This window comes from Orbicella franksi, chromosome 13 (assembly GCF_964199315.1).
Source record: "Orbicella franksi chromosome 13, jaOrbFran1.1, whole genome shotgun sequence".
In the NCBI taxonomy this organism is placed as follows: domain Eukaryota; kingdom Metazoa; phylum Cnidaria; class Anthozoa; order Scleractinia; family Merulinidae; genus Orbicella; species Orbicella franksi.
Window position 1 is genome coordinate 16,146,999 of NC_138157.1, and position 18,262 is coordinate 16,165,260.

The window sequence follows — 18,262 nt, forward strand, 5'->3', positions numbered from 1 at the left end:
CCCTCTATCAACTAGAGGGGCGGATCCAGGATTTTTCTTTGGAGGGGGTGCAACACTAGGGAATTGCGTAACTGACTGGTGAGGTAAACAAATTTTAGAAGCGAAGACGAAGAAGAAGACTTCATCTCAGGGGGTGGGGGGGAGGGGCACCCTTCCGCTAGATCCGCTCCTGAACGGAATGAACAGTCACCTTGTTTTTTTCCTTTTCGGAAAGAACTTAGAAAGACGGAACTTACGTAACCTGAACGCTCTAGATCGAATTCGGCTTTTAGCTAGCTCAGATGGCCTTTGCATTGATTAATAATAGTGGGGTCTCGTTGAATCTTTATGAAATTATATATCTGATCTTACTTGTCATGGATTTTTACGATTTTACTTCTCCGTTTTCTCCTTATTTTAGATATATCTACAATCAAGACGGTACTTGACCCAGGTTTGACCACGTTTCCAAACACCTCAAAGTTCGTCAAAAATACTCCGCTACATGTCATACTGTATTTTCAACTCTTTTCTCTGTTCTAGGTGTTTCGAAATGTGGTGAAGCACGGTCTTTCGCGTTTGATATAAATTTCAGTCACGATTTTAGCTGCAAGGTAGGAGGGTCTGAATGGGGGTACCTCGATAACACTAAACACTTAAATTTTTGGCTCTGTAACACAGAACAATTAAATTTTAGGCATTTTAACACAACAGTAAAAAATTCTCTGTAACCGTAAATTTTATCCAGAAGGAAACAAAAACGGCTCCTAAAAGGGCAACGTTATTTTGTTCAGTATAACAAGAAGTTTTCGGCCACTTTCCGACGATTCCCGATCTTTTAGGAAGATTTCCGAAGATTCCCGAAGACAGCAGAAGATTTCCGAAGACTACCGAAGATGTACAGAGACTACCAAAGGTAGACGTAGACTACTCGTCAAGCCCAAGAAATTCCCTCGGATGTTTCTTGACGGCTGCCACGCTGGATAGCTTCGAAAGGTCGAAAGTGACCCTGCTTCTATGCCTTTCGAAACCAGAATTCTCTCCGCTTCTATAGAAGCTCACTAGAACTTTGACAACATCGGAGGAGAATCCACTCGATGTCGATGCCTCCATCGCCGCCAACACAGCGGTCAAACGTCTGCGCATGTGCGAGCTATGGGGCAACTAAAGGCGGCCAAAATATTTTCATAACCTTGTTCTTTTCGTGGGTCATCGGCATCCTATAAATGACATTGTCCTCGTTATTTATGTATTTGTTTGTGTTTTAGCTTGGACAACGAGAGCTAAGAGAAATAAGAGTTAAAAATTGTTCTATCTTCTGCTTGTTGCTGGTCTTTCCTTTCCACGGTTTGTATTTTCCGCGCTTCTTGAATTTTTTGTCCGCCTCGACTTTGGATTTAGTGCACCAGTTTGTCCAAGGTTTGTAGTTTAGAAAAGATTTTCCCACCTGGTCAAAGACCTGGTACAGGCGGTTTGGGATCGGTATTTTGGCCAGCCAGGCCTCCATGACGATGGACATGAACATCGTTTGTAGTTCGATGCATCTCGTTCCTGTGCTCCAGACAAATCCAGGATGCGGACGGAATCCTCCCAGTCCTTGCCAAGATTTTTCCAGCTCGTCTGAGCGTCATGGAGACCTGGCGGGCCAAAATACCGATCCCAAGGCCGAATCAGTGCAATTGTCTTTTTCTTCTCCAGTTTTTTCTCCTTTTACACACCGCTTGTCGTCCGTTTCCGGCGTCACACATCGTGTGATTAATAAAAACAAACAAATGTATACTACGCCGTCGGCTCGTAGCATGACACTGGTTTTCAAGACTTATAAACGTTTTTGGTAAAGCTTAAAACAAAATGGTAAATCAACAGAATACCGGTAACTTAATTAACTTTGTGCCTGAAAAGTCTTAAGGTGGTATGGTACCCTAAAATATGGCGATGTTCATGAAAAATTCAATTTCTTGGAAATACAAGACTTAAGACCCTTGAGGACTTGTCAAAAACATTTTGAAACGATCTTGCCGAATTTCCTTCCAGATGAGTGTGAAATTTAAGGAAAGTACACAGTGGTATAAGTTTTTTCACGTGGCAACGGCCATAGCAACGACTGTTTACTATAAGAACGTGACCAAAAATATAGATTATTTTTAACTTATATGAACGAAACTATTTAGAAAAAACTTTTAAGACATGCACAACTCGATTGGTATAATTATTTGTGAAAAGCTTTGTTTCAAATTCCCATCACAGGCTCATTCATTTCCCTTATGACAAGGAATATTTTCCACAACTGCGGTAACTTTTTACAAAATAGAACAGCCATTGCACCCCCTCCCCCGAGATCCAATCTGCACCCCCCCCCCCACTATTTGTGGTTCGTTAAATGCTTAATACTTCGTGTAAGAAACTTATAGTGCATTTTTCTCAAAAGTTTACTTTTGTACCGACTGACTTCGCGCCAACATTTCTACTTTGCAAGGTTTTTAAGTAGAATTTCTGAAACTTGGGCTCATCAAAGACCAATAGTGTCGTGATGATATAAACCAAAAAAATCGTAACATTTTAAGGTCTGTCACGTGACATGAGATGATTTGTCCACTGGATGTGGTAAAAAATAAGGTTATTTCCAAATAAAGCTGTAAAAAGCACTGAAAATAAGAGTTAACTGTCAAAACTTAGGTTCATATCACAGAACAAAACAGAAACTTACATGATATGCTTATTTGACAGTCAATTCTTGTTTTGTAAAAGAGCAGGAAGTGTTGGCGTCAATACTATAAAACACTACTTCAAAAGGCTGTGGCTGGTTTCCATAGCAACCATTTTGAGTAAAACTCTAGAAATTTAATTTCTCTTCTTGAGTGCAATAGCACACAATTGATCTTTCTTTACCATCTTTAAACAAACTTTTTGGTCCATATTGAGGGTACCATACCACCTTAAGTTTTCCTTTTACCTACTTTCTTTTCCTTTTACAGATTTCTATGAACTTTTCAATTTTTTTTCGTAAATTTTGCGAGACACCGGTTATTTTCCATGTTTTCCTTTAAATTTTTGCGCGGGAAATTGGCGCGCGGCTGCCAAAAATGCACCCATTTGCGCATGCCCGACGTTTGACCGCTGTGTTATCGCCGCCATGATGTTTCGACGCTGACCAAAGGATCGTGGGCTCTTGGCGCGAGGTAATTCCCAGTGCTACCCAGGCTTCCCAGAAACAGAATACGGTTGCACATTGGGTCGAAAAAAGAGACAAAAGAACCTTTGAGAGGCTTTGAGCACGGGCTCAAAGTTCATGAGTGATTTTATTACCGATTTTCGTAGAGCAGATAAGAATTTACAATGCTAAAAGACTATGGGACCCTATGGGGTTTCCACGGAAAACGCTCCAAACACTCAACAGTATTTTCTCCAGAAACAGTAAACATTAAAAAATTGGCCAATTTAACAGCAAACACTAAAAATTATGGTCAAATAACACTAAACACTAAACCCCATTCAGACCCTCAGGTAGGAATAGGCTTTCTGAGACTTTCTGGATCAGACCGGCTTTGAACGTTGGCACGGAGAAGGTGATGTGTCATTAGGGTTATTAGACCTGAGGAGAAAGCCTTTGAAAACAGGCACTGAACAAAAAGCCAAATATTCAGGCCACTGAGAACCCGAACATGGATTATGCAGCGTATGCTTAAGCAAACAACGACGGCAACGGCAACGAGAACGTCAAACAACGAAAGGTTTCGTGAGCAGAACAATGGCTTTGCACGTGCATTATAAATCGTTGTCGTCCTATGCAAAAGAACGCCGACGTGAAACAGCCAAGTTCTGCGAATTTTGGAGAACGAGTACCACGAAGACTAATTTTTCGTATTTCTTTTTGAAATTGATCACTGGCATTACCTCTTTAGTTTGAGCAGGTTTGTAGAGCGATATGGACACTAGAAAGATCTAGATAATTGCGAAATTCAAAAGGAAAAACATAAATTCATTTTTTTACTAGGCGTCGTCCTTGACGTTGCAGTCATAATTGCTTAAGCTCCCTAACAGGTCTTCAGAGACGCCCAACTCGAAATACTCCGGGAAGTGCTAGCCTGTTTTCCTGAATTCGACCTAATACTTCACGTGCGCATCCTTAAATACCCCCACTTGTGTACACACGTATCGCGTGCGCCTTGAATACCCTGCAACATGTTCAAACCATAACTCACGTGCACCGTAATTTCACGTGAAACTCCGTGCTTTTAAAATTAGTACCAAAGCCCTAATAGTATTTATATAGTTTGTTGCGTAACATAGGAAACTCATATTTTTGACAACAAACGCTGCTATTAGCTGTTATTATCACTGTCGTTTGTGCTTTGTTCTTAATTAAGTGCAGGTTGAGCACTTCATAAAGTGGCTTATTTTCTAAACAAACAGAAATTCAAAATAAGACATGAAACCTAGACAAGGCGAGTTAAATCGCTGGCAGGAAAACAAGGAGGTTGTATTCAATAGGAATACAAGTGTTGTATTCAATAAGAAGGACCCTCCGCCATTCAATTAACCCCATAAGCCGAAAATGCGAAGACACGACTTTGCAAACCGGCCGTTATTTTAGTTTCCTTTTGTCCGAATCAGTATCAATTAAAAGTTATTTACCAATTTGTACAGAGTAGTAAAGGGCCTTTCTGCAAATATCTGGATCTTTTAGGGACATTTAGAAGTTTCCGAGATATTTAAAAAATAGTAGGATATTTAGAAAATTTAGGGATATTTAGAAATCTTCAAAGCTTTTTTTAGGCTCGGCACTGTGTTTTCCTCGCTACTTTCTTGAAACAATCATGAGTACTCAGTTCTACGCCAGAAACAATCCAGTTAAGCAAATTCCCACTATAAAAAATACATTTCGTATCATTGAAAGCGCTAAAGTATTAATTTTCCAAATGGCGGATGTTCGGTGGCATGGAAGTGTCTGAATCGTCTTCTTCCTCAACTCCTACCACTGGAAGAAAAGTTTGAAGATTTTAGCCTTAGTGATTCAAAATCGGTTTATGTTTAAAACAAAAATAGGAGATGTTTAGAGGGTTTTTCTGGATATTTAGAAAATCTTTTTAGTATTATGTTTAGAAACGTCTTGTTTTTCTTTTAAATTTCCGGAAATATATTTAGGCGATTTTGTATAATATTTATGGAAAGTTGTGTTTGTCGAAGTCGTGCGTATTATATTTCACAAGCACGTGAAAGTCAATTGCACGGAGTTTCACGTGAGCATTGTGAACGGGAATTCCATCCAGAAACTAAATAAACTCGCGTGCACGGCAACATTGCTTGCACAAGTCAGCTCTTCACTGTATCGTGTGGTTCACTTTGCCATCAATCTCGAGACATTCAAATGACAAAGGCGTGGCAGCCGTGTTAGATGATACGAACAAAAGGAAATAATTCAGGAAATCTTTTACTGAAGAAAAGGTATCAAAAGTGCCACGCAGTGTTTTGAACTGGGTTTTTTGCTATGGCGGTGGCATCAGGTGAAAAATTGTTGTGTTTCGTTCGTGAGGTTTACGATGGAAAAGGTCGGACGTGCAAAGGATTTCGAAAAGGTAAGTAAAAGGCTTAGAGAAGCTTAGGAGCTAATGCGTTTTGCTGTGAAACTCTGAAGTAAGTGAAGGCACTTGGAATTGGAACGTGACAAAGTTCACACGAAGAAAGTTCCATTATATGAAAATTACTTCGGGTGAACTTTGTCATGAAAAAAACTGTTAATTTACCTGACAATAGTAGGTACATGCATTGCATTTCACAACATCAAATAGAAGACAATGGTTACCATGTATGTCGAAAGATGAACAAGAAGCTACCTCTCTGACTTGTAGGCTAAATTTTTTATGGCTAACTTCTTGATCAGTAATTAGACCAATTTGTGTGATTGATGTTTTAGAGATCGGGCGCGTGCAATGTGTTTTGATTTCATCACAGAAATATTCTTTAGCTTCGAGTAGCGACGCGAAGTATGTCAGACAATATAAAGCAAAATATCGCATCTTCAGTTAAGATGACCTTAAACGACCGAAGCCAGAATGATCTATGGTAAATCTCGTGACGCAAAACTAAAACTAAAACGAAAATAAACGCTGACGAAATTTTTAGGCGTTTGAATTGTCTAAATTAAGGCAGGGAGTGGTGTCTTAAGGACTGGGAACCAATCTAAGATAAAGGATTTATACAGGCATAGATTCACCCATTTTAGCCTCATTGTTTAGCCATTACGTTTCTTAATCTGAGACCTCGAATGACCTTTATTTACGTTTTTCTAAGGATGAGGTTTTCCCAAATTTAAATCAAGCCCCCCCCCATGACCAACAAAAAATGGCCACGGTGCGCACAGTGGTTAAGAGCAAAAAAAGTAAGCTTCTTTAAATATTCCGTTTAAAAAGCGTAATATTTCATTTGGTTTGGTCACGAATCAAAACAAAGTATTTAGTTTTCAAAGTTCTCGAAGAACGAGCAGTATTTCGATATCGTGCACCAATATCTCGTGCCTTGGGGTATGGGGTCACATGACTTGATAAGTACCACCCTCCATTATATCGTTGCAACCCTTGGTGCATTGTGATGCGTGGCAGCCATGAGCAGCCATATTTTTTCCAAGCTCAATTGGGGACTCCTCGAGTTCAAAGTACAACTTCGCCCGCTATAAATATAGCGTAGAGGGTTCCGTTTCGGAACACAGTGTTCTCTAGGGATTAAAGTCCATTCCTGTTGCCGTCAATGACCGACAAGCTAGTTAATGGTGTGAAGCAGGCCGAGAGCTCCAGTAAAAGTGGTAATAAACAACTCTGATCGCTTGCAATTGTGTTGGTAACATCACGCACATGTTATTTTGTCCAGGTGATCTGTGTAACCGTGTTCTACTTCGTTCTTTTTGTGCAGGCGACGATGGTGAAGACGGAGCTTGCTTGATTTGTGGCGACAAGGCCACGGGCAAGCATTATGGAGCGTCGAGTTGTGACGGTTGTAAGGGGTTCTTTCGACGGAGCGTGAGGAAAAATCATGTTTACGCTTGTCGTTTTCAAAGAGCTTGTGTGATCAACAAGGATAAGCGGAATCAATGCCGCTACTGTCGGTTACGAAAATGTTTTCGGGCCGGCATGAAGAAAGAAGGTGAGAAAAACGTAAGCAGTAGCTTCATCATTTAATATTTGTGCCTGCGTGGGATTTGGCCATCGTTGGCCTTCGTAAACTGCACTTGATATAAGCTCAAGTTTATTGCTTTGAGATTCAACAGAAAGTTCATTTTTTTTCGCATACACGTACTCGATTTGCGGTTGTTAGAGTCTTAAAGAAAGCATTTACTTTATGTTCAAAGTCTGATCCAAATCGTCATCAAAGTTTGTAGTTTTTAACCCAGTTTCTTTTCCAGCAGTTCATGTCTGTTTGAACTGGTAACACAGTCAGCTTAATAATTTCTTAAATCAACGTTCGCGTGTTTGGGGGTTTGTTGTGAAAATGCAAATCAGTAAGAGTTAAGCATACATATAAACGATAAAATAATCCCTGAATGAACGTGGCGGACAAAGGGCTTCAGATTAAGAATTTTCTCAAAGCGTTAGATTGTCTCTTTGGAGATAGAAAGTTGTGTAAACTGAAGATAATTAGTTATGTAATCAAGTTGTGATTGGAGTAGACCATTTTGGATTTTGTGAAAGGCCGAGCTTGTGCATTCCTTCATTGCTACTCTTCAGGGATCTGCTACAAAGAAAGAAAAACAATCTTTGAAGTAGCCTTCAATAATATTGAAAATAAACTCACTTAGCCAGAAATAACATTTTGCAAAAATATAATGTGTACCAAGGGATCATGGGTTTCTTTTCATTTGATACCATATAATCAAGGAGTGGAGACTGGAAAATAGGTGTTATGCTTAATCCTTGTTAATACAGGATAGGTTTTACAGGCGAATTTGGCACAAGAAGCCCTTGAAAGTGTAGAGGTGAATTTTGGTATCAGAAACAAATTATGAGCATGTTTTACCACTCCTTCCACCTTTCAGTATGGTAACGAAGTTGGCGTGTCTAGCGGCATTTACATGATGTGAATTATGATAAAGAATTGGATGAAAGAGCAGAGAGAAGGGTTCGTGGGTTGATCAGCAACAGCAAGTTGCAAAAACAGACCTTTTAGGAACTGTTAGGAAGGATGGTTCTTTCACCTTAATTTTATGATGCCATAAGAACGTTCTTTAGAGCCAGCCCCACTGGGGCTATAATAAACAAAAAAGGACAGTAAGAATTATCTTCACGATAATAAATTAACAAAGTGTCAAACTTAACTGCGCTTTCCCACTAAGTAAGGACACTATGAAACGATAATCACACTAGAACTAAAAATTTATCTTATTATTAAAATATCTCCTTAGGGCTAAAATCGTTTTTAAAGTACTAACTATTCATGAAATGGGAAAAAATCTTTATTGAAGGTTACATAAGCGACAAAATTGTTGAAATATTATACTAACATGATTTTGGAGTCCTAAAGACGGTGTATATCACTTGACTTAACTCATGACCCACACAAGATGACATCCTGTGATGAAGTATAATACTAGAAAAGTAAAAATATGTTAATAATTAAATTTAGAAACAATTTTCAAAAGTAATTTAAAATGTGTTAACTGATTTGAACAAGAAGTTGAATAAAGCTTAATTAAAACATGGCTAACAGAGAGGAATGTTTATGAAACCTGCAGAGTTCTTTGATTTATGTTTTTGTTCTCATTTTTGGCCTTGACCTTGCACAAAACACAATAGTTGTTTACTACTCACCGAGGAACTAACCAAGAGAAACATGTCGATTATGTAATTTATGTAAAGTGTATGAGTGCAAAACAAAAGATTGTGCATGGTCATGGACCTTCCAACATAAATCTTGTCATCTTTTTTGTTCCTTTGATGTTTGCCGGGCTTCATAACCATTCCCCTTTGCGAACTATGATTAAAACAACCAACAAGCAGTCAAAGATTAAAATCTTGTTTTGTGCTCGAAAGATTAGAATTTACATCTAATTTCTTGTTTGCTTAATTATTATTGCATATCTGCAGAATGCACTTTCCATGGAAAATATAATGTGCATGATTATTTAATATATATCATCATGCAGGTCAATCATATTTTTGCATTCCTGTTGTAAAACATGTTTGAGATACATGTATCTTTTGCCTTTGAAAGCTGAGAGAAATTCTCAAACTATAATTTGTCTCTGGGTTTGAATGTTGTATTAGCTCTTCCTTTCTGCTCAGGTATATGTTTCTTTACCCTCTACAAAATAATTGCAATCAATTGTATTTGATATTTTGCTAAGCACAAGTCAGGAAAAAGAGACATCATCTGCTTCAAAACCTTTTTTCTGCTGTTATCTGTGATGATTATGTAATGTACAAAACACCACCGACGGTGCATCATCACATTTCCAAACAACAAGAAGAGATTTGAAAGTACAATGCACAGCAAAGTATCAACGAATTTTCAACGTGTTTGGGATTGCAAGGCAACAGTGTCTCGATTGTTCAATATATCTCCTCAATCAACACTAAAACTAAGGAGAAAATGGAGAAATAAAGTTATAAGTAAAAATCTCTGCTAATTGAGATCAGATATTCAAACAGTCACAGCCATGATTTACTTTGTTTAAACTTGATGAATTATTAATGATTTGAGAAGCAAGGGTTCTGTAATCCTCAGATAAAAAAGTATCAGTTCCTTTTTTTGTATAATAGATATTCCTGAACATGAATTTTGTTCCTGAACCATTATGTTTACAAAACAAGATAAGTAATGCTATTTCACAGTGTCACCTCTCTTTGCAGCTGTTCAAAATGAGAGGGATACCATATCAAAAAGGCCTCGTGGAGAGGACCCAGAAAACAGACATGGCCTCACAACTGGTGTGTTATTATCAGCCGAGATTCTGTCCCGGCCTGCAACTTCACCTCCAGGTAGTTTACTTGGATATGTCTTAGGTAATGATAAAACACTTGTAAAGCATCAAATACACATCCAAATAATCTTTAATACATTCTGTCTGGTGTGATGTGACTTGGCCAACTTGATTGGCTGCCTGTGCATATCTTGTGCAGCATCAATCATATAGATTACCTCTGGCTTGGTCCATAAAATTTGATTAATTAATGTAAAACTCTTTTTATTTAGAGTTATTGATGTCTTTGGTCGAGAGGACAGTGCCACAGGCTACTAACTTTTACCTTTAGGCCACTGGAAAAACTTACTTTTTCATACATGTATGAGCTTAAGTGCAGGGCACCCAGGATTTCATGGTTGGAAACCTTTGGACCCCTTGTAATTTTTCTTAGACCACAGCCTTGGTTTATCAATTACTAGAATACTGTATGTATTAGGTGTGAGTTTCATTTTTGCATTTGAAACTTCACTAGTGACATTTGTAGGTGTATTATGAAATTTTGGTGCTTGCAGTTATTGCCTGTTGTTATTTTGGGGGAGACTAGACCATCACATGATGAATTTTTGATGACCTAATTTTGGTAATTTAGCTTGTTATAACTGAAAACTTTCTACCTAGTTATCTACCTAGATATCTATGTCTACGTAGATAAGATATAAGACACATAAATATTGAGGAGAATTGTTGAGGTGTTTTCCGTTCATAAGATAAGGAATTGTCTGTACTTATCTTCTCATTAGAAGCATATTCCCAGAGCCCTCTAGAGCCCCCATTCAAATCCCCCAGTCACAAAGTTTTTGGTCTCCCTCACTGACCTAACATCAATCACCTGTATTTCAAAAAAACAGAAAGTATTTGCCTGGACAAGGAAGCAGACTATGGCGATATTTGCGAGTCAATGCGTCAACAACTTCTGGTGTTAGTGGAGTGGGCAAAACACATACCAGCCTTCTGTGAACTGTTACTGGATGATCAAGTGGCCTTACTACGGGCACATGCTTCTGAACACTTAATACTGGGTTGTGCACGACGCTCTATGAATGTAAAGGATGTTTTGTTACTCGGAAATGACCTTGTGATACCAAGAACAGCGGCAGACACTGAAGTACGGAGAATAGCGATTCGTGTCCTTGACGAGCTGGTCGAACCCATGAAAGAATGGAATGTTGACGATACTGAACATGCTTGCCTCAAAGCTATTGTGTTCTTTAATCCTGGTATGTTATTGTTAGACAAAGGGCTGGAAGCATTTACCATGTTCAACATGTTGACCTGTAGGTTCTGCTTCATTTTCTCCAAAATGAAAGCCCAGCCGGGAAAAATACTGGGCAGTGCTTTTCAAATGAATTGAAGGCCTCAGGCAGATTGAAACAGAAATATCTGAGCGAGAGAAAAAAAGGCATTAATTTGGCACAAAGTGGTTATGCTCACTTCCCTTCAATTGTTTTGGTTTCTTTGTTTGTTTGTCGTTGTTTTATTGGGCTTCAACCTCCATCCACCCTCTGTCACTTTTGTTGGTTACTCATAGGTACCTCTTTCTTTTGAGAGTTGTTACGTTTTAATCAAACAACCCCTTGTACAAGTGCTAAATGAAATGTAAATGTGAAGAATACAGTCATGTCAAACAATGTGAACTCACAAACAGCAGACGCATTAGTGGTTTAGCTCCAATAAAGGGCACAAAAAAAGTGGAGCCTATAATAACAGAATTCAAAGTCATCATTGTAAACAACAGAAATATCTCAAAGGAAACAATTGCTAAAATTTGGCTTTACATAACAGTAATATTTTGGTGAGCTGTGTTGGTGCACAAAATTCCCTGTAAACACACCAAGTGTCAATCTCGTGATCATCAGTTCTAATCTGTTGCTGCATTTTATGTCTCTTGTGCGCTAGATGCAAAAGGACTAAGTGATTCTGCGAAGATCAAATCATTAAGATTTGAAGTTCAGACCATGCTTGAGGATCACATTGCCAAAGACCAGTATGATAGCCGCGGCAAGTTTGGGGAGCTGCTCCTAATGCTTCCAACAATGCAGAGCATAGCCAAGGAGATGATCGATCAAGTGCAGTTTGCGAGACTGTTTGGTGTAGTTAAGGTTGACAACCTTCTTCAGGAAATGCTACTTGGAGGTTGGTTTCACATACACAGTTGAAAATAAATAGGCACATTGTGACCAGGAAAATTGACTGCTTAGGAGGGGTGTGATTTTATGGGAGGTTAGAAATGTAGTTTCCATTCCTTCATTTGTGATCCATAGCAGTGTACTTTTCATCTTGCAAAACATGGGAATCATCGTTTCTTCTGCATGTAGCGTTCTCCACCATGTTAAAAGTGGATGGATTTGTCACTCAGTGTTGATAAATTCTTACACTCTTATTCATTTTCACAGGTGCCAATATTGCTGAACAACTTGATGCAGCAAGCATTGTGCCTCCATTGGCCTCACCCCCTCCCTCTTCAACTCCAACAGCTCAGTCCCCAGTGACCACTCTTCCCTCATCCCATCCCGAGTTATTCAACCCAGGTTTGACATCGCCTGTGAATATACCAGGCCCCAGTGTGGCCTGTCCAATGCAACCAGTACCTATAGTCCATGACAGAAAATTTGTGGCTGGCCCCTCCACATCTCTTCCTGGAGGTGTTGTACCAAAGACAGAGAGATTTGATACGTGACAGTGATTGTGATAGATAAAGAGAGTGCGCATAGCTAGGGTGTGGCTGTTGTTGAGTCGTTAGACTTAGAACAGAACCAAGTCACAGGGCACTGAATAGAGAATAGTCTCACATGCTGTAGACACCAGGTTAATGATAGCAGGTCTCATTTTGCAGCTCTTTCCCAGGTTGTCATGTAAAGATGCTCCCACGAATGAGTACAAGCCTGTCTAACATGTATTGTGGTTATGCAAGGTATCTCTTCATGAATCCACAACATCATGATTAATGTATTTACCTTCAAACAGTCAGTGCTTAAACAATACGGGTTTCCATGTGGAGCTGGTCACAACTGTTTACTACCAGACTGTGCTGTTCTTATTTCACATTTCTCTGCAAGCGGTAAACTGTTCTGGTAAAGACTTTATCAAGTCTGCCCCTTCATACAACTGTTTATCAACCCCCTGCAAAACTATATGTACTGATCATAGAAACCTGGGTAAAGCAAGGAAATTGAGTCTGCTGTATTTTCCAAAAAGGAATTTAAAATAGTAGATTCATGTATTAATTATTAACTCATTTAAATCACATCTTGTACAATGTGTGATTTAGTTATTTAAATTGACCAATGGAGAAGTCACTTCACTAATGATAGTGGTTTGGCTTTAGAAGGCAGTTAGAATTTGTTACAATAAAGTAGGAGCAATGGACTACAGCTGAGGTAGTACGATTTTTAGATCCCGTTAAAAGTTCTGGTTTGGAGAGGTTATTTTTGTAATGAGTTAGCTCATAGTCTGAAAAGGGGCTTTATTAAATACATCGGAACTACGCCAGTATGACTGCCTTTGGACCATAAAATATTGAACTAGGGGTGGTAAGACAAAGGAGTTGTTAAAAAGAAAATGACTAAGCATTTTCTTTGGGCCAAAAAGAGTGCCTTTAACAGTGACATAAGTAGAGTGGTCATAAGGCGGAGTTCCACTTAAGCTTTATATGTGCATTGTACATTGTGTAAGGCCAGATTTGACTTGAAGCTGGAAGTTGCAATTTTCTACCAACAAGAGTGCAAATATGAACAACTTTTACTGACACTTTTCCACAGTCATGTGCAGCTTTGCAGATCTTTTGTTTGGTACTTCCTCTGCTGGTTCCACAAAGGATTTGTGCAACTGGGTAACAGGATGATCTTGTCATGAAGAACCAGTTATTTTTAAGTCAATTAATTGTTTTAATAGGAGGAAACACCATTTAATAATGAACTCAAAGTAGATAGCTTCTGGCTAAGGATTATCAATTATTGATCCTTAACCTGTAGTCATGCTTTGTGTTATAGGAAATAGGCCCCTTTTATGGGAGGCATTTTGAATTTTTGTCCTCCTTTGTACATAGTCAAAAAATATTAAACTTTATTTTGAATGCACTGTATGATAGCAGACCAATTTAAAGGGCAAGTCAGTTAGTTTGTAATTTTTTAAGCTTTGATGCTTGTGGGAATGCATCACACTAAGGCATCTGGCATCACACTGAGATAGAGCACCAATTAATGGTATGAGCTTTCACCAGACTAGGAAAAAAAGTAAGAAGTTTACTTTCTTTGCTATTGACCAGAATGCAACTTCTCTTCAGAGTGCCAAGATTACCAAGGCTAAAATATAATTTGCTCACTACTGCAATGTAGTTACGGAGAGTTGATTATTTTATTGATAGCCTTATGAAGACAGGAAGTTCTGTTACACTCCCAAAACACTATTTTGGGAAATTGTTATCAAGTAAGAATTAATCATTTTTTCGCATTTCATGTTTACAACATTTTCTTGTCAGTGCAGGAAATCAATTCAGTCTACCTTGAAGTTATTATTTCTAGGACTACTTAATTGCCGAACTTACACACTTACTTTGAACAATTTGCCTAGAGGTTTCAGTCCAGGAAAAAGAAAAGAATTGCCAACTTAAATATTACTTTGGTTGGTCTTAGGAAAACCAAATAACTAGATTTAGAATTCCCTAAAAATAATAACCTTAAGGCGTTTATTGAATAACTGCACTCATCTACATGTGCAATCTAGGGGTATCTTGAATGAATTGCTACTAGACTTCCTGTCACCTAAAACACTGGTCCATAGAAAGAAAGCTTACTGGATTCTAAAATGTTTCATTTACTTCCTCTTAACTTGCCAAAGACGACATGTACATGTATCTTGTGTCATGAAATAACACACTACAGGCCATTTTCATCATCACACGCTATTTCTGCGACATTATTTTCTAGATTCAGGATTGAGAGGTATTTTTGTGCTACATAAGGTTTATTAAGCAGGTTATCTTACATATCCAAACATATCTGACAGTATTAAACAGGAAAATAAACAGATTTCCCCTTTTTTAGCACGGCCTCGTCTCTTTAATTGGTGTTGAGCAAACATGCCATAACTCCCTTCCTACAGACCCTCCTCTCACTCTAACTAGTTTCATATCTTTCTGTGATCAACAATTTTAAGGACGTTATAATCTATATTAGGCTACCTTATTGCATTGCTAGCTCCGTGAGCGGACAAGGTGAATCAAATCCTGCGCCGTGATGGCCTACCCAAACAGGCAAGATGGAGCTATCTTGCCCGCTCCTGACTACCCACCGTGTCCCGCAAGAAAAATTTCCCCGAAAGCCATATAATAAATCCTTTATTGACCAAGCTTGTTCCGTCAAGGTGGCTGGATATTGGCCTCGTTCTTTTTTTTATGAGTTTATGGACCTTGACTCCATGGCATTATATCAGCTAAAAAACTCAAGCCATCTAATAATAGTATTGAATGCCTTTGTATACTTTTGAATATCTCTGCACACCCTTCAACACTCTTATATACCCTTGGAAGACCTTTGTACATCCTTGAAAACCCTTCCGGAATTTCTATACCCTTGAATACCCTTGAGTGCCCCGAGTGCCCTTGAATACCCTTGTACACCAATCAATACCCATATTTCCACCTTTGAATACCCTTGTATACCGTTGTATACCCATGTCAACCCTTGGATACCCATGTATACCCCTGCATACCCTTGTATGCCCTTACATACCCCTGTAAACCATTGTATACCCTTGTATACCCATGAAAAACCCTTCTGCAACCCTTGACTATACACAAATTGGCAGGGTCCACTTTATAAACAAACTAGAAGCACTGGCTCCTGTAACTGAATATCCTTGTTTATGCTCTTGTATGTCCTTGAATACCCCTGTGGGGTGTGGCAGGCTGCACTTTGTCTGATGGCCTTGAGTTAATTAGCAGTTCTCTTCATAGTTAGCAGAGGTCGCCTCTGCCAACTATGTTCTCTTTTAATACAGGGATGACCTCTCTATAATTAGGAGTTGATTTACAGATCCTAATTCTTGTAAAAGTGATTCCTGTGCATGTCAGTTGATAAACTGTTGGTAACCTCCCAGTAAGACCATCTATGAAGTATGAGTGGGCTGTTTGGTTAAAGCATTTCTGTATTATTGAAGGCACTTAAATAAATTATGGAAGGTACGGTTTCATTAGGCAAAGTGGGTGGATGGTCACAATCAAGAGATCTGAGTTTGAGCATTAGCTGGAGCTATTATGATTTCTTACTTGATCAAGCTTCTCATGAAGGTAAAAATAAACATCTGCATTGGGCCAATGTCTCTCAAAATACCAGAGCTCCAACCACAGTTTCTGTAGCAACTTGCACAGTATTTCTTTTCCCCACAACCTGTGGATGGGACTCTAGTCCATTTCAGGGTTACCCCAACACTTTATAAATTCCTAAACCTGGGTGGAGAGAGTCACTGGGGGAGTAAAGTGTCTTGTTCAAGAAATCAATGTAATGACTCTGGCCAGGTTTTTTCGTCTAGACTCGCGTGCATCAACTATTAGGCCAGCACATACCTCCTTTAGCCAGCATATGCTTGGGCTACTTGCCTAAAAAAAATCAAATCAGAAACAAAAGTACAAACTGTGTAGATACACTTGCTTTAATTTATTATAAATTTTTCACAGCTTAATTTACATTAATTTTGCAAAAAAAAACTATTTACCAATAATTCTTAGAAGTGCTATGAATCAATCATAGAGAACCGGTCATTCCTCAATTCCAATTGGCTATTAAAGAGGTAGCAGAAACCACACATTTGGTGCTATTGAAAGATATAACAAAGGAAACAATTGAATGAACCATTTCACTGTTCTTTAATGATTTATCATGAATATTGACAGTGTTGAGTGAAATGTCTATCACAACGATACACTATGACTGAAACTGTGTGAAACAAAATACTTCTTCTCAAGTTTGTGATCTTGCAGTGCCTAGTTCCCTCTACCAGACATGTCTACGGGGAATGATCATGATGGTAGCTATGGCATGATGAACTCGTGGGTTTGTTTTGTTGAATATTAACCACCACAATTCCCAGAAGACAAATCTTGATTTGTTACTTGTCATATGCAGGCAGCTCCAAGATCAAATAGACTTATCAGACTGTATTTTTGGTCAAAACAGTGCTTAATTATGACCAAGTACCACTGTACGATGAGCTATAGTAACTATGCCAAATGTTTTCATTTTGACATCAAAACCTGCCTATGTAACTCAGTACAACACCCCTGTTAAAGCTTCAGCACACATACAGTTATTTATAACAAAACTACACTTATTTTTTTTTTTTTTTGAAGGTTGCTATCAATAAACATAGGCACGCAAGGCGTGCAAGAGTTATTTTTTTGTGAACTATAAGTCTCGGAGATAGGAGCATTCATGGAACTGTTTACAGTAATGATTTGGTTGATTTGACAAGTTTTTTTGGTTGCGATGTACAGCAAGAAAGAAACTGCGAGTTTATGATGTACATACGATGTTACATCGGTAATGGTAAGATAACTAAATAGTAAGCCATAAAATGTTTGACTGAACAAACTACAGTAATCTGACACGTCTGCAGATTAATGTAGATACCATCTTATTTTCTAACAGGCAATTTTATTCGTTCTTTGATACAACCCACACTGTGATTGGTCTGACACGCGCACATGCATAACTCCCTCACTCATCTATCACGTAGCCCTTCCCCGGGGAAGGACTACGTGATCTTATATGGACTATATAGGTCTGTACGGCACCGAAGGGTATGGTTTTTCAGCCGTTTTGGTCATAAATAAGGTATCGATTTTAGCTGATTTTGGCCATTTTGGTCATAAATAGGGTACGGTTTTTGCACTCTAGCCTTGATATGGGTATGCTTTAAGAAGAAGCCACTTTTTCATCATTATCGAAAAGAAAATCAACAAAAGCCCTTCACAAATTTATATGTTTGCGGTAATTTAACATTGGTTTGAACTAGGGAGCTAATTATAACGCAGGTCTGAAACAGGGTTTTGATTTGAGGGTCAGGTCGTAAATAGGGTTTCGAATTTTTGGTCAGGTCATAAATAGGGTAAGGAATATCGCAGATTTTGGTCATAAACAGGGTAAGGGTTTTGGGAAGCGGGCCGCACACCCCCAACCAATTTTTCTGGGAGTACCCCCTCGGGAAGCCTTCCAGCCCCCAAGAGGAATTTTTGCTCAAAAATACTTAAGTTAAGAGAACTTTTCGCATTTTATACGAGTAGTAAGTTTACCCTTTTTACACAACACAACGCAACAACACTACTTCACCGAAAAT

General features: G+C 38.6%; 1 protein-coding gene across 2 annotated transcripts; it reads left to right on the forward strand.

Annotated features, from left to right (window-relative positions):
- The first annotated feature begins 6,395 nt into the window (after positions 1–6,395).
- On the forward strand, positions 6,396–14,972 carry LOC145465667 (hepatocyte nuclear factor 4-gamma-like). Of its 2 annotated transcripts, none has more exons than XM_081449438.1 (6): positions 6,396–6,778; positions 6,886–7,116; positions 9,819–9,971; positions 10,780–11,148; positions 11,828–12,064; positions 12,325–14,972. In XM_081449438.1, exons 1-6 carry the CDS (start codon positions 6,724–6,726, stop codon positions 12,606–12,608), a joined length of 1,329 nt encoding a protein of 442 aa, XP_081305564.1. In that variant the 5' UTR covers positions 6,396–6,723; the 3' UTR covers positions 12,609–14,972. The 2 variants fall into 2 exon arrangements, with proteins under 2 accessions (XP_081305564.1, XP_081305565.1); XM_081449439.1 differs by having other exon boundaries at positions 6,475–6,778; positions 9,819–9,947.
- The last annotated feature ends 3,290 nt before the right edge of the window (positions 14,973–18,262 follow it).

Coding starts and splice junctions, on each gene's coding strand:
- LOC145465667 (XM_081449438.1), top strand. CDS start 6,724: ATGACCGACAAGCTAGTTAATGGTGTGAAGCAGGCCGAGAGCTCCAGT. Junction 9,972..10,779: donor TTTACTTGGATATGTCTTAG/GTAATGATAAAA, acceptor TCAAAAAAACAG/AAAGTATTTGCCTGGACAAG. Junction 11,149..11,827: donor TATTGTGTTCTTTAATCCTG/GTATGTTATTGT, acceptor CTTGTGCGCTAG/ATGCAAAAGGACTAAGTGAT.